The following is a 13,430-nucleotide window of genomic DNA, read 5'->3' on the forward strand; positions in this document are numbered from 1 at the left end:
TTCCTGTGTAATTGCTAATATAAAAAGTAAATACTTGCTATATTGCTTATCCTGTTGCACTTTTTTTCTCAGAAAAACCCAGCCCACCAGAAAAACTTGGAGTAACAAATGTCACAAAGGACAGTGTTTCTCTTTCATGGCTAAAACCAGAACATGATGGTGGAAGCAGAATTGTGAGCTACCTCATTGAAGCTCTTGAGAAAGGACATCAAAAATGGGTTAAGTGTGCAGTGGTAAAGATAACTCATCATGTTGTCCATGGTCTTAAGGAGAATGTTGACTATTTCTTCAGGGTGTCTGCAGAAAACCAAGCTGGTTTAAGTGATCCTAAGGAACTACTGCTCCCTGTTACAGTTAAAGAACAATTAGGTATGCTTCCTGACATGAGACAAAAGTTGATACACATTAAATTGGATCCATATTTTAAAAGAGAGAACATTTTTTAATGGTTTGAAAATGTTTTCTTTTTCAGAATCTCCCGAGATTGACATGAAGGGCTTCCCTCATAACACTGTATATATTCGAGCAGGATCAAACCTGAAAGTTGAAATTCCAGTTTTTGGAAAACCAGTGCCAAAGGTGACATTGTCTAGAGATGGTGTTCCACTGAAACCTACCATGAGATTTCACACAGAAACCACTGCAGAAAGTCTCATCATTAACCTTAAAGAAAGTGTGGCTGCTGATGCTGGCAGATATGACATTACTGCTGCCAACTCAAGTGGCACCACAAAATCATTTGTTAATATTGTTGTCCTGGATAGACCAGGTCCTCCTGTTGGTCCTGTTGTCCTTAGCGATATCACTGAAGAGAGTGTAACACTCAGATGGCAGCCGCCAGCTTATGATGGTGGAAGTCAAGTTACCAACTACATTGTACTGAAAAGAGAAACAAGTACTGCTGCTTGGTCTGAAGTGTCTGCAACCGTTGCTAGAACTGTTATCAAAGTTATGAAGCTCACAACAGGAGAAGAATACCAATTCCGCATCAAAGCTGAGAACCGTTTTGGCATCAGCGATCACATAGACTCACAATGTGTGGTTGTCAAGCTTCCTTACAGTGAGTAATATGCTTCTCACACTATAGGTCAATGCTTTAATGCTCTGATGTTGAAAATATAATTTTATTTACAATTAATCACTTCTTTTGATATCATCAGCTACCCCTGGCCCTCCTTCTACACCATGGGTCACACATGTCACCCGAGAGAGTATTACTGTTGGATGGCATGAACCAGTCACTAATGGTGGCAGTGCAGTGATTGGATACCACCTGGAAATGAAAGACAGGAATAGCATATTATGGCAGAAGGCTAACAAGACCCTCATTCGCACAATTCACTTCAAAGTCACCACCATCAGCGCTGGCCTTATTTATGAATTTAGAGTTTATGCAGAAAATGCAGCTGGCATTGGAAAAGCAAGTCATCCTTCTGATCCAGTCCTTGCAATTGATGCTTGTGGTATGTATTCCCTAGAAAATAAAGAAACCCAACCATTTAAGTAGTGCTCCCCCTGCCCCGTGATATTCTGTCCTGTACAGTAAGCCAATATCCAGAAACAGCTATTAGCAATACTCTCATGTTTCCTACTGCAGAACCACCAAGAAACGTTCGTGTCTCAGATATTTCCAAGACTGCTATCACTCTGTCATGGCAGAAGCCAGCATTTGATGGTGGTAGCAAGATCACTGGATACATCGTAGAAAAACGTGATCTTCCAGATGGCAGATGGACAAAAGCTAGCTTCACCAATGTTATTGAGACTCAGTTCATAGTATCCGGTCTGACACAGAATTCCCGGTATGAATTCCGTGTCTTTGCTAAGAATGCCGTTGGTTCCATTAGTAATCCCTCAGACGTTGTGGGTCCTATCACATGTGTTGATACATACGGTAAGTTTTGCAATGATACAATGGTACCATTTTGTTGTACTAGGAAGCTTAAAGGCAGCACTGTTTTGTAGAACCATAGTCTTTTAAATATGGAAGGCTAGTTTACAGTGATTGATTCAATAAGCTTGAATGACTGTGAGCTATTTGGGCATGATTGTAATGAACATCTTCGGCTGTATCTGCATTTTTAAAGTCTTATGGTATTTTTTTTCTTTGAGCAACAGAAGTCTGCCCATGCCCCATGGCCAAAGTGGTTATATTTATACATGTGGTTGCCTTTTCTTCGTAGGATTAGTTCTAATTTGTTCTAGGTTTATGATTTGTTATACATGCTATCTTTACTTTGATCTGCATTTATAAAACACCTGTAACAATTAGCTTAAATAAAGTACTATTATTTTTGTTTTTATTAAATACAAGTCTAAAATAAGTATGTTTTTAACTTTTTCTTATTCTTATTTTTTCTTAAGGTGCACCTGAAATTGATGTACCACCAGAATATACAGAAGTGGTGAAATATAAAGCAGGAACTTCAGTTAAGCTAAAACTAGGCATCTCAGGCAAGCCTATACCCACAATTGAATGGTTCAAAAATGGCAATGAGGTACAAACCAGTGCACTAGTGTCTATTGAAAACACAACAGAATTTGCTTCTGTACTTATCAAGGATACAACTCGACTCAACAGTGGCACCTATGAATTAAAATTGAAGAATGCCATGGGTTCAGCATCAGCCCATGTTAGAGTACAGATACTTGGTATGTCTTGAGATACAACTGCATTATACTATTAAACAATAATTCAGTAATAAATACTTAACATCTTCTCTCTTCTGCCTTCCACAGACAAACCAGGACCCCCAAGTGGACCTATACAGTTTAAGACAGTCACTGCTGAAAAGATTACAATAACGTGGGACCCACCAGCAGATGATGGTGGTGCACCTGTAACACACTATGTTGTTGAAAAGCGGGAGACAAGTCGGGTTGTATGGTCTTTAATTTCTGAAAAACTGGAGGGGTGTATCATAACTACAACAAAACTCATCAAAGGAAATGAATATGTGTTCCGTGTCCGCGGTGTGAACAAGTTTGGAGTTGGTGATTCACTGGAGTCAGAACCCGTTATAGCCAAAAATTCATTTGGTAAGAAACATAAAATAACTATGCAACTGAATCATCTTGTGTATTATTTGTAAGTAGTACTGATCTACTGACATTTTTTTTTTTTTACTCAGTTACACCTGGACCACCTAGTGTACCAGAAGTCACAATGATAACGAAGAATTCTATGACCGTTGTCTGGAATAGGCCCACTGTTGATGGAGGCAGTGAAATATCAGGATATTTTCTTGAGAAGCGTGACAAGAAGAGTCTGAGTTGGTTCAAGGTTACTAAAGAAACCATTCGGGACACCAGAGAGAAAGTAACAGGTCTGACTGAAAACAGCGAATATCATTTCCGAGTTTGTGCTGTCAATGCAGCTGGACAAGGTCCGTTCTCTGAAGCTTCTGACTTCTACAAAGCCACAGATCCTGTTGGTAAGATACAACGTGCAGTATTTCTAATTAGTTAGAAATCAATGGACAATGAGCAATTAGGATGGGATTGCACCAATGTAACTGAGGGCAGATTTTATCCCTCTTTATGATTAATTGTAAATATGGCTTCTGATTTTTCCCCCCCCTCCCCTGTAAACTATCACTTACAGATAAGCCAGGCTCACCAACAAAGCTGAAGGTTGTGGATACGACCAAGACATCCGTCACCCTTGGCTGGATTAAACCTGCTTATGATGGAGGAAGTCCAATTACCAACTATGTGGTGGAGAAAAGGGAAGGTGAAGAGCAAGAATGGACTGTAGTCAGTACTAAGGGAGAAGTGAGAACAACCGAGTATGTTGTATCACACCTTCAGCCAAGTGTTAATTATTATTTCCGTGTGTCTGCTATAAATTGTGCTGGACAAGGAGAGCCTATTGAAATGACAGAACCCGTTCAAGCTAAAGATATTCTTGGTACTGTACATTTCAGTTATTTATCATTTTTCTGTGTTTTGTTTTTTTTTTCAAAGCATTTCTTATTCTACATTCCAAGTACACACTATTAATTTTTACTTATTTCCACAGTGGCACCAGAGATTGATCTGGATGTTGCTCTCCGGACCTCTGTTGTGGCTAAAGCAGGTGAAGATGTGCAAATAATGATTCCATTCAAAGGAAGACCTCCTCCAACAGTCACATGGAGAAAGGGTGACAAGAATCTTGAGATTGATGAAAGATATATCATCCAGAACACAGAATCATCTACACTACTTACTATTCCTCAAGTTACCCGAAATGATACAGGAAAATATGTTCTTACAATTGAAAATGGAGTTGGAGAAGCGAAATCATCATTTGTGAATGTAAAAGTACTTGACACACCATCTGCCTGCCAGAAGCTGCAGCTTAAGCATGTTTCTCGTGGCACAGTTACACTGGTATGGGAGCCACCTCTCATTAACGGTGGTTCTGAAATAACAAATTATGTTGTTGAAAAAAGAGATGCTACAAAGAGGGCCTGGTCAACTGTAACAACAAAGTGTTCTCATACCACCTTTAAGCTAACTAACCTGTCAGAGAAGACGGCATTCTTCTTCCGTGTTCTTGCTGAAAATGAAATTGGGCTGGGTGAACCTTGTGAGACATCTGAACCAGTGAAAGCTGCAGACATACCTGGACCTGTAAAAGACCTAGCCATGAAAGATTCTACAAAGACTTCTGTTAAATTGCAGTGGAGCAAACCTGACTATGATGGTGGTAGCATTATATCAGACTATGTTATTGAAAAGAAACTGCAGGAAGAAAAAGAATGGACATATGCAGGCACAAGTAAGAGCTGTGAATTTGAAGTTGAAAAACTTAAAGAGCTTTCTGTCATGGAATTCAGAGTCTTTGCTAAAAATGAAAAAGGTATGAGTGACGGTGTTACTGTTGGACCCATTACAGTGAAAGAACATACAATAACACCTGAAGCTGACCTTTCTGATATTCCTGGAGGTCAAATTGCAGTAAGAATTGGACATAACCTGCACACTGAATTGCCCTATAAAGGTAAACCTAAGCCATCAATGAGCTGGCTCAAGGACAACCTCCCTCTTAAAGAAACTGAACATCTTCGTTTCAAGAAAACTGAAAACAAGATAAGCTTAAGCATCAAGAATGTGAAAAAGGAGCATGGTGGCAAATATACTTTAATTCTTGATAATGTAGTCTGCAGAAAAACATTCACAATCACTGTCATCACTCTTGGCCCTCCATCTAAGCCAAAAGGACCTTTAAGACTAGATGAAATCAAAGCAGATAGTGTAGTTTTGTCATGGGAAGCTCCTGAAGATGATGGGGGAGGAGAAATTACTGGCTACAGTATTGAGAAGAGAGAAACTTCACAAATGAACTGGAAGCTGGTGTGTTCAAGTGCTGCAAGAACAACTTTCAAAGTACCAAACCTTGTTAAAGACACTGAATATCAGTTTAGAGTTCGTGCGGAAAACAGATACGGAGTGAGCCCACCTCTTGTCTCAGCAGAAGTTGTGGCAAAGCATCAGTTTAGACCACCAGGTGCCCCAGGCAAGCCTGTTGTATACAACATAACCGCTGATGGAATGACCATATCTTGGGATGCTCCCGTTTATGATGGCGGTTCAGAGATTATTGGATACCATGTCGAAAAGAAGGAAAGAAATAGTATTTTGTGGCAGAAGGTTAATGTTGCATTAATATCTAGCAGAGAATACAGGATTACCGGACTGCTTGAGGGCCTGGATTACCAGTTCCAAGTATACGCTGAAAACGCTGCAGGTCTAAGCCGAGCTAGTGAGCCGAGCAAATTCACTTTGGCAGTCTCTCCAGTGGGTGAGTGAATGATCAATCACTCATCCAAGAAAATTCTAGTCTTGTAGACTATGGTGAGCAGTAATAAAAATAAATTTTAATTCTTTTCCTTTCAGACCCACCTGGTACTCCTGATTACATTGATGTCACCAGGGAAACAGTCACCCTTAAATGGACCCCCCCACTGCGTGACGGAGGCAGTAAGATTGTGGCCTACAGCATTGAGAAACGGCAAGGAAGTGAAGACCGTTGGCTCAGATGTAACTTTACTGATGTCAGTGAATGCCAATATACAGTTACAGGACTCAGTTCAGGTGACCGATATGAATTCAGAGTACTTGCAAGAAATGCTGTTGGTACAATCAGCCCGCCTTCACAGTCTTCAGGCTATATCATGACCAGAGATGAAAACAGTAAGAATTATTTCTTAATATGCTTGTATTTGGGTACTGAAGCCAGCTAGAGCTTCTGGCTGTACTGATTGGAAATGGGAGGCCAAGGGGGGAAGAACATGTGACTGAGGTCCTTCCAGTAAATTCAGAACACTTCTGTTTGTACTCCAAGGTGGGAGGGTCTAAATTAAGGACCCAAATCTGGCAGAAATATGCAATCAATTGCTGAAAGGCATGACACTCTACATTTGTCTTGGATAAGCAGCAGCAGCAAAATTGAAAAGAAATCATAAGCTGTAATGTGCTTTATGATTTAGAAAGGAAAATGTGCCTCAGGTAGCTTGGCGTACTGTAACAGCATATACTAATGGTGTCTTTCACCTATTGTTAATATGATGCACTGTGTGCTTACAGAAAAATTAAGTTTATAGTTCATATAATAACTGCTTTTCAGAGAATGTCATTTTCTAAGTGAAAGAATTCTATATATAACAATCTTCTATAATTAGTACATTCAAAAAGAGTATCAGGAAAAAATATGGGAATTGAATTATATTTTCCTTTTCTAGTTGCTCCAACAATTGAATTTGGCCCTGAGCACTTTGAAGGCCTTACTGTTAAAGCTGGAGAGAGCATTAGACTTAAAGCTCTAATCAAAGGACGTCCAGTACCTAAAGTGACATGGTTTAAGGATGGCAAGGAGATTGACAAAATAATGAATATAGAAATAACTACAGCTATTGGATATAGTACAATTTTCATTAGAGATGCTACCCGGGATCATCGTGGAGTCTACACAGTAGAAGCCAAAAATGCATCAGGCACTAAACAAGAAGATATTACCTTCAGAGTACAAGGTACTCCACCAAACACTTTCAGCATGCTCTTTTAAAATAGTATTTTATTCTAAGTGCCAGCAAATTATAATTCTGAACTTTAAAATTGCAGACACACCAGGAAAAGTTGGTGGACCAATACGATTCACAAACATTACTGGAGAAAAAGTCACATTATGGTGGGAGCCTCCAGCTAATGATGGTTGTGCTTCTATTTCCCACTACATAATTGAAAAACGTGAAACCAGCAGGATTGCCTGGGCATTAGTTGAAGATAAATGTGAAGCTTGCAGCTACACTGCACTTAAATTAATTAAGGGCAATGAGTACCAGTTCCGTGTCTCTGCAGTGAACAAATTTGGAGTTGGCAGACCACTGGAATCTGATCCAGTTACCGCACAAATACCTTACAGTAAGTTTCCACCTCATTCTGTAGAAATAACTGTGAAGTTACCATCTTGTTTTCCTAATGATGTTTTTCTTTTTTTAGCTCTCCCTGACGCACCAGGAACTCCAGAACCTACCAATGTAACAGGAGACAGTATCACACTCACATGGGCAAGACCAAAATCAGATGGCGGAAGCGAGATAAATGAGTACATTCTAGAAAGGAGAGAAAAGAAGAGCATGCGCTGGGTTAAAGTATCCAGTAAGAGGCCCATTACTGAGAACAGATACAGAGTAACTGGCCTTATTGAAGGCAATGAGTATGAATTCCATGTCATGGCTGAAAACGCTGCAGGAGTTGGACCTCCAAGTGACGTTTCAAAGCTGATTAAATGTAGAGAACCAGTGAGCCCACCAAGTGCTCCTAATGTTGTAAAGGTGACAGATACATCAAAGACTAGTGTAAGCTTAGAGTGGACTAAGCCAGTTTTTGACGGAGGCATGGAAATAATTGGGTACATCATTGAGATGTGCAAAGCTGATCTCGAAGCATGGCAGAAAGTCAATGCGGAGACTGTTCTTGCTACTAAATATACCGTTGTTGATTTGGAGGCAGGAGAACACTATAAATTCAGAGTTAGTGCTGTCAATGGTGCTGGCAAAGGAGAAAGTTGTGAAGTTCCTGCGTCAGTCCAAACCATGGACAGGCTTTCTGCACCTGAAATTGATATTGATGCAAACTTCAAGCAGACTCATATTGTAAGAGCAGGTGCAAGCATTCGTCTATTTATTGCCTTCTCTGGAAGACCTGTTCCTACTGCTGTGTGGTCCAAAGCAGATGCTAATCTTAGCTTGCGTGCTGACATTCAAACAACTGATTCATTCAGCACATTGACTGTGGAGGAATGCAATAGAAATGATGCTGGCAAGTATGTCTTTACTGTGGAAAACAACAGTGGAAGTAAGTCTATCACATTTACTGTCAAGGTTTTAGACACGCCTGGTCCACCAGGACCTATTACATTTAAAGATGTGACTCGAGGATCTATAACTTTAATGTGGGATGCTCCTGTTCTGGATGGAGGTTCACGCATCCATCACTACATTGTGGAAAAACGGGAAGCAAGCCGTCGTAGCTGGCAAGTGGTGAGTTCAAAATGCACTCGACAAATCTTTAAGGTCACTGATCTGGCAGAAGGTGTGCCGTATTACTATCGGGTGTCAGCAGAAAATGAATATGGTGTAGGTGAACCCTGTGAATTAACAGAACCAGTTGTAGCCACAGAAGAACCTGCTCCACCTAAGAGACTAGATATTGTCGATACAACCAAATCTTCTGTAGTTTTAGCTTGGCTTAAACCTGATCATGATGGTGGCAGCCGTGTTACTGGATACCTTCTTGAAATGAAACAAAAAGGATCTGACTCCTGGATTGAAGCTGGACAAACCAAACAACTTACTTTCACTGTTGAAGGCCTTGTGGAGAACACTGAATATGAGTTCCGGGTCAAGGCAAAGAATGATGCTGGCTACAGTGAGCCGAGAGAAGCTTTCTCTTCTGTTATTATTAAGGAGCCACAGATTGAACCAACAGCAGATCTCAGCGAAATAAGCAGACAGCTCATAACATGCAAGGCTGGAAGCACCTTTACTATTGATATACCAATCAGTGGGCGCCCAGCTCCAAAAGTGACATGGAAACTTGAGGAGATGAGGCTGAAGGAAACTGAGAGAGTGACCATCAAGACAACAAAAGACAGAACCATACTGACTGTAAAAGACAGTATGAGAGGTGACTCTGGTAAATACTACCTCACACTTGAAAACACTGCTGGTGTGAAAACATTTACTGTCACAGTGGTAGTCATAGGAAGGCCAGGTCCTGTCACTGGCCCAATTGAAATATCATCTGTCTCTGCTGAATCCTGTGTGTTGACCTGGAAAGAACCTGAAGATAACGGTGGCAGTGACATTACGAACTACATTGTAGAGAAACGTGAATCTGGCACAACAGCATGGCAGCTGGTAAATTCCAGTGTGAAACGTACACAGATCAAAGTCACTCATCTCACAAAATACCAGGAGTACAGTTTCCGAGTAAGTTCAGAAAACAGATTTGGTGTCAGCAAACCCCTTGAATCAAAAACAATAGTTGCTGAGCATCCATTCGGTAAGTGAAACACTTCTCAAAATTTATTCTTTTCCTCTGACTGAGGTATTTGTAAGAACTAACATTTTCCTCCCCATCTTTTTTATGTTTAGTCCCACCAAGCCCACCTTCAAGGCCGGAAGTCTATTCTGTGTCTGCAACTGCCATGGCCATTCGCTGGGAGGAACCCTATCATGATGGTGGCAGCAAAGTCATTGGATATTGGGTTGAAAAGAAGGAGCGCAACACCATCCTTTGGGTGAAGGAAAACAAAGTGCCATGCTGTGAATGCAACTACAAAGTCACGGGATTGGTGGAAGGCCTAGAATATCAATTCAGAACCTATGCTTTAAATGCTGCAGGTGTTAGCAAAGCTAGTGAAGCTTCCAGACCTGTAGTGGCTCAAAATCCAGTTGGTAAGTATTAGTTTTAGAGTTATGTTATTTAAGCTAAAATAGAATTGCATCTATCATTTTTCTGTTTTATTCCTCCAGATCCACCAGGAAGGCCAGAAGTAACAGATGTCACCAGATCTACAGTGTCGCTGAGCTGGTCAGCACCCCTTTATGATGGTGGAAGCAAAATTACCGGATATATTATAGAGCGCAAACCGTATAATGAATCTGGTGATGGGCGCTGGCTGAAATGCAATTATACCATTGTATCAGAAAACTTTTTTACTGTGACAGCTCTTAGTGAAGATGAAGCATACGAATTCCGTGTACTAGCAAAGAATGCTGCTGGTGTGATTAGCAAAGGATCTGAATCGACTGGTGCTGTCATTTGCAAAGATGAATACTGTAAGAAATATTCTCTTGGAACAATTAAAAAGATACATAATGTTCTATTTTTAGTACTGTCATGTCATTTGTTTTTAATCTCTTTTTTCCTTATGACAGCACCACCAAAGGCTGAACTCGATGCCAGACTGCAGGGAGAAGTTGTGACCATTAGGGCTGGATCAGATCTTGTTCTTGATGCGGCCATTGGTGGGAAACCTGAACCAAAAGTCTTCTGGTCCAAAGGTGACAGGGAATTGGATCTATGTGAAAAGATATCTCTGCAATACACCAGCAAACGAGCCATTGCAATTATCAAGCTCTGTGACAGAAGTGATAGTGGAAAATATACTCTAACAGTTAAAAATGCCAGTGGGATGAAACAAATTTCTGTTCTTGTCAAAGTGCTTGGTATGTATCCCACAATTAATATTTATACTTAGTATACTAAAAAACCCACATTATTTTAAATAAGAGTGAGATCCTTTTCCTTAGCTGCTAATAACACTATTTATTTTCATCTCTACCCAGACTCACCAGGTCCATGCGCAGGCAAAATCACTATTAGCAGAGTAACAGAAGAGAAATGTACTCTTGCATGGAACATTCCTGAGGAAGATGGAGGTGCACAAATCACTCACTATATCGTAGAAAGGCGTGAAACCAGCAGACTTCATTGGGTTATTGTTGAGGCTGAATGCCAGACTTTATCATGTGTGGTAACAAAACTTATTAAAAATAACGAATACATCTTCCGTGTGAGAGCTGTCAACAAATATGGACCAGGTGTTCCACTTGAAACAGAACCTGTGATTGCCAGGAATGCTTTCAGTGAGTGTTACTATCTTCCATTCTGCATCAGAATTTGTGGAAAGTTTCTCATAGATAAACAATTTGTTAAATAATTATTTTTTTTTTCACCTTTTAAAATAAAACAGCTATCCCAACACAGCCTGGTGCTCCTGAAGAAGTGAGTGTCGGCAAGGAACATATCATTATTCAGTGGACGAAACCAGAATCAGATGGTGGCAGTGAGATTAAGGACTATCTTGTGGACAAACGTGAAAGGAAAAGTCTGCGCTGGACACGAGTGAACAGAGATTACACTGTTTATGATACCAGACTGAAAGTCACTGGTCTCATGGAAGGCAGCCAGTACCAGTTCCGTGTCACTGCAGTGAATGCTGCTGGGAACAGTGAGCCTAGTGAAGCTTCACAATACATGTTATGTAAAGAACCATCATGTAAGTTGCCACATTTAAAACATATTTTAATATTTACTTATAATAATGGAGCATAAACCCATGCTGACACTTCGACTAAGATACCCAAAACCACATATGATCTCACTGAACTAGCTAGTATTAGAATAAACCTAAAAGCCATTAATAGTTCATTTTAAATGCATTTCCTAGCGTTAGTGTTTAGAAATTGTTTTTAACTTTAAAATGTTTCCTGCACCAATGTGAAATGCATTTTTTTCTTTTTCAAAGATACTCCTGCACCACCTTCAGCTCCAAGAGTCGTGGATACTACTAAGCACAGCATAAGTTTAGCATGGTCAAAGCCCACCTATGATGGTGGTGCTGACATCTTAGGCTATGTTCTTGAAATGAAAGAAGAAGGTACTGAACAGTGGTATCGACCACATACAACTGCCACTCTGAGGAATACTGAGTTCACCGTGACTGGTCTTAAAACAACCCAGAAATACCAATTCAGAGTTGCTGCTACAAATGTGAATGGTATGAGTGAATTTAGTGAATCATCAGCAGAAATAGAACCCGTGGAAAGAATAGGTAATATTTGAAGACGATGTATATTTTAAGGAATAAATGTTGTCCTTTAGAACTACTAAAAGATTAATTAATTCCATGTTTCTTACACCCTTCATCAGAAATACCTGAGCTTGAGCTTGCTGATGATGTGAAGAAGACAGTTACAGTCAGAGCTGGTGGTTCCCTGCGCCTAATGGTCTCTGTATCTGGTAGACCTGCTCCCGTAATCACATGGAGTAAGCAGGGTGTTGACCTTGTAAGTCGAGCTATTATTGATACTACTGACAGCTACACTCTGCTTATTGTGGATAAAGTTAATCGGTATGATGCTGGAAAATACGTCATTGAGGCTGAAAATCAATCAGGAAAAAAATCTGCAACTATTTCTGTAAAAGTGTACGGTAAGTACTGCTACAATTGTGTATGGGCATTACATCACTTATAGTGCACATTTCTCAGGAATAAGAAAGTCACTCATTTCCAAAGGAAGTTTGCAGTTTAAATAACTTGGGAATGTTTGGGAAGTCAGAAAAACAATCTAATCCAAAGGATAATACATACACTAAAGCTGTGCTAGTTTATAAATCAAAACCCAGCATTGTTTTTTTTGTGCAGAATCAGTCACTGACTAAAAGGAAAGGATCCAAAAGGAAAAACACCAAATCTTTTTTTTTTTGTTTTAGATACACCTGGTCCACCAGCTGCAGTGAGAATTAAGGAAGTATCAAAAGATTCTGTGACACTTACTTGGGATATTCCAACCATTGATGGTGGAGCCCCAGTCAACAATTATATAATTGAGAAACGTGAAGCTTCCATGAGAGCTTACAAGACTGTCACTACCAAATGCAGCAAGACATTTTATAGAGTTACTGGACTTCTAGAAGGAGCTTTGTATTATTTCAGAGTATTACCGGAAAATATTTATGGCATTGGTGAAGCATGTGAAACATCTGATGCAGTACTAGTATCTGATGTCCCCATGGTACCACAAAAACTTGAAGTGATTGACACCACTAAATCAACTGTTACTCTTGCGTGGGAGAAACCACCACATGACGGTGGCAGCAGATTGACTGGCTATGTTATTGAGGCCAGCAAAGCTGGAACAGAAAGATGGTTGAAGGTAGTGACACTGAAGCCTACCGTCTACGAGCATACAATTATCTCTCTCAATGAAGGTGAACAGTACTTGTTCAGGGTCAGAGCACAGAATCAGAAGGGCGTCTCAGAACCACGAGAGATTGTCACAGCAGTGACAGTACAAGACCAAAAAGGTAGGCATCTACTGTTAAAAATAACAGGGTGAAGCTTACACCAAATGAATGTGATATTTATAAAA

At 40.1% G+C, this 13,430-nt stretch overlaps 1 protein-coding gene across 1 annotated transcript in view; it reads left to right on the forward strand.

The window, feature by feature from the left end:
- The window catches only part of TTN (titin), a 246,273-nt gene that overhangs the window by 218,396 nt on the left and 14,447 nt on the right, over window positions 1-13,430 (forward strand). Inside the window, 21 exon segments of the mRNA XM_009333163.1 lie at window positions 73-369; window positions 473-1,060; window positions 1,161-1,463; window positions 1,598-1,894; window positions 2,365-2,652; window positions 2,740-3,039; window positions 3,132-3,434; window positions 3,605-3,910; window positions 4,022-5,788; window positions 5,884-6,180; window positions 6,729-7,016; window positions 7,108-7,407; window positions 7,486-9,552; window positions 9,645-9,947; window positions 10,026-10,331; window positions 10,431-10,721; window positions 10,842-11,141; window positions 11,249-11,554; window positions 11,804-12,109; window positions 12,208-12,489; window positions 12,772-13,365. Coding sequence (XP_009331438.1) covers window positions 73-369; window positions 473-1,060; window positions 1,161-1,463; window positions 1,598-1,894; window positions 2,365-2,652; window positions 2,740-3,039; window positions 3,132-3,434; window positions 3,605-3,910; window positions 4,022-5,788; window positions 5,884-6,180; window positions 6,729-7,016; window positions 7,108-7,407; window positions 7,486-9,552; window positions 9,645-9,947; window positions 10,026-10,331; window positions 10,431-10,721; window positions 10,842-11,141; window positions 11,249-11,554; window positions 11,804-12,109; window positions 12,208-12,489; window positions 12,772-13,365 — 10,089 coding nt within the window.

This window comes from Pygoscelis adeliae, unplaced genomic scaffold (genome assembly GCF_000699105.1).
Source record: "Pygoscelis adeliae isolate BGI_AS28 unplaced genomic scaffold, ASM69910v1 Scaffold160, whole genome shotgun sequence".
Taxonomy (NCBI): Eukaryota; Metazoa; Chordata; class Aves; order Sphenisciformes; family Spheniscidae; genus Pygoscelis; species Pygoscelis adeliae.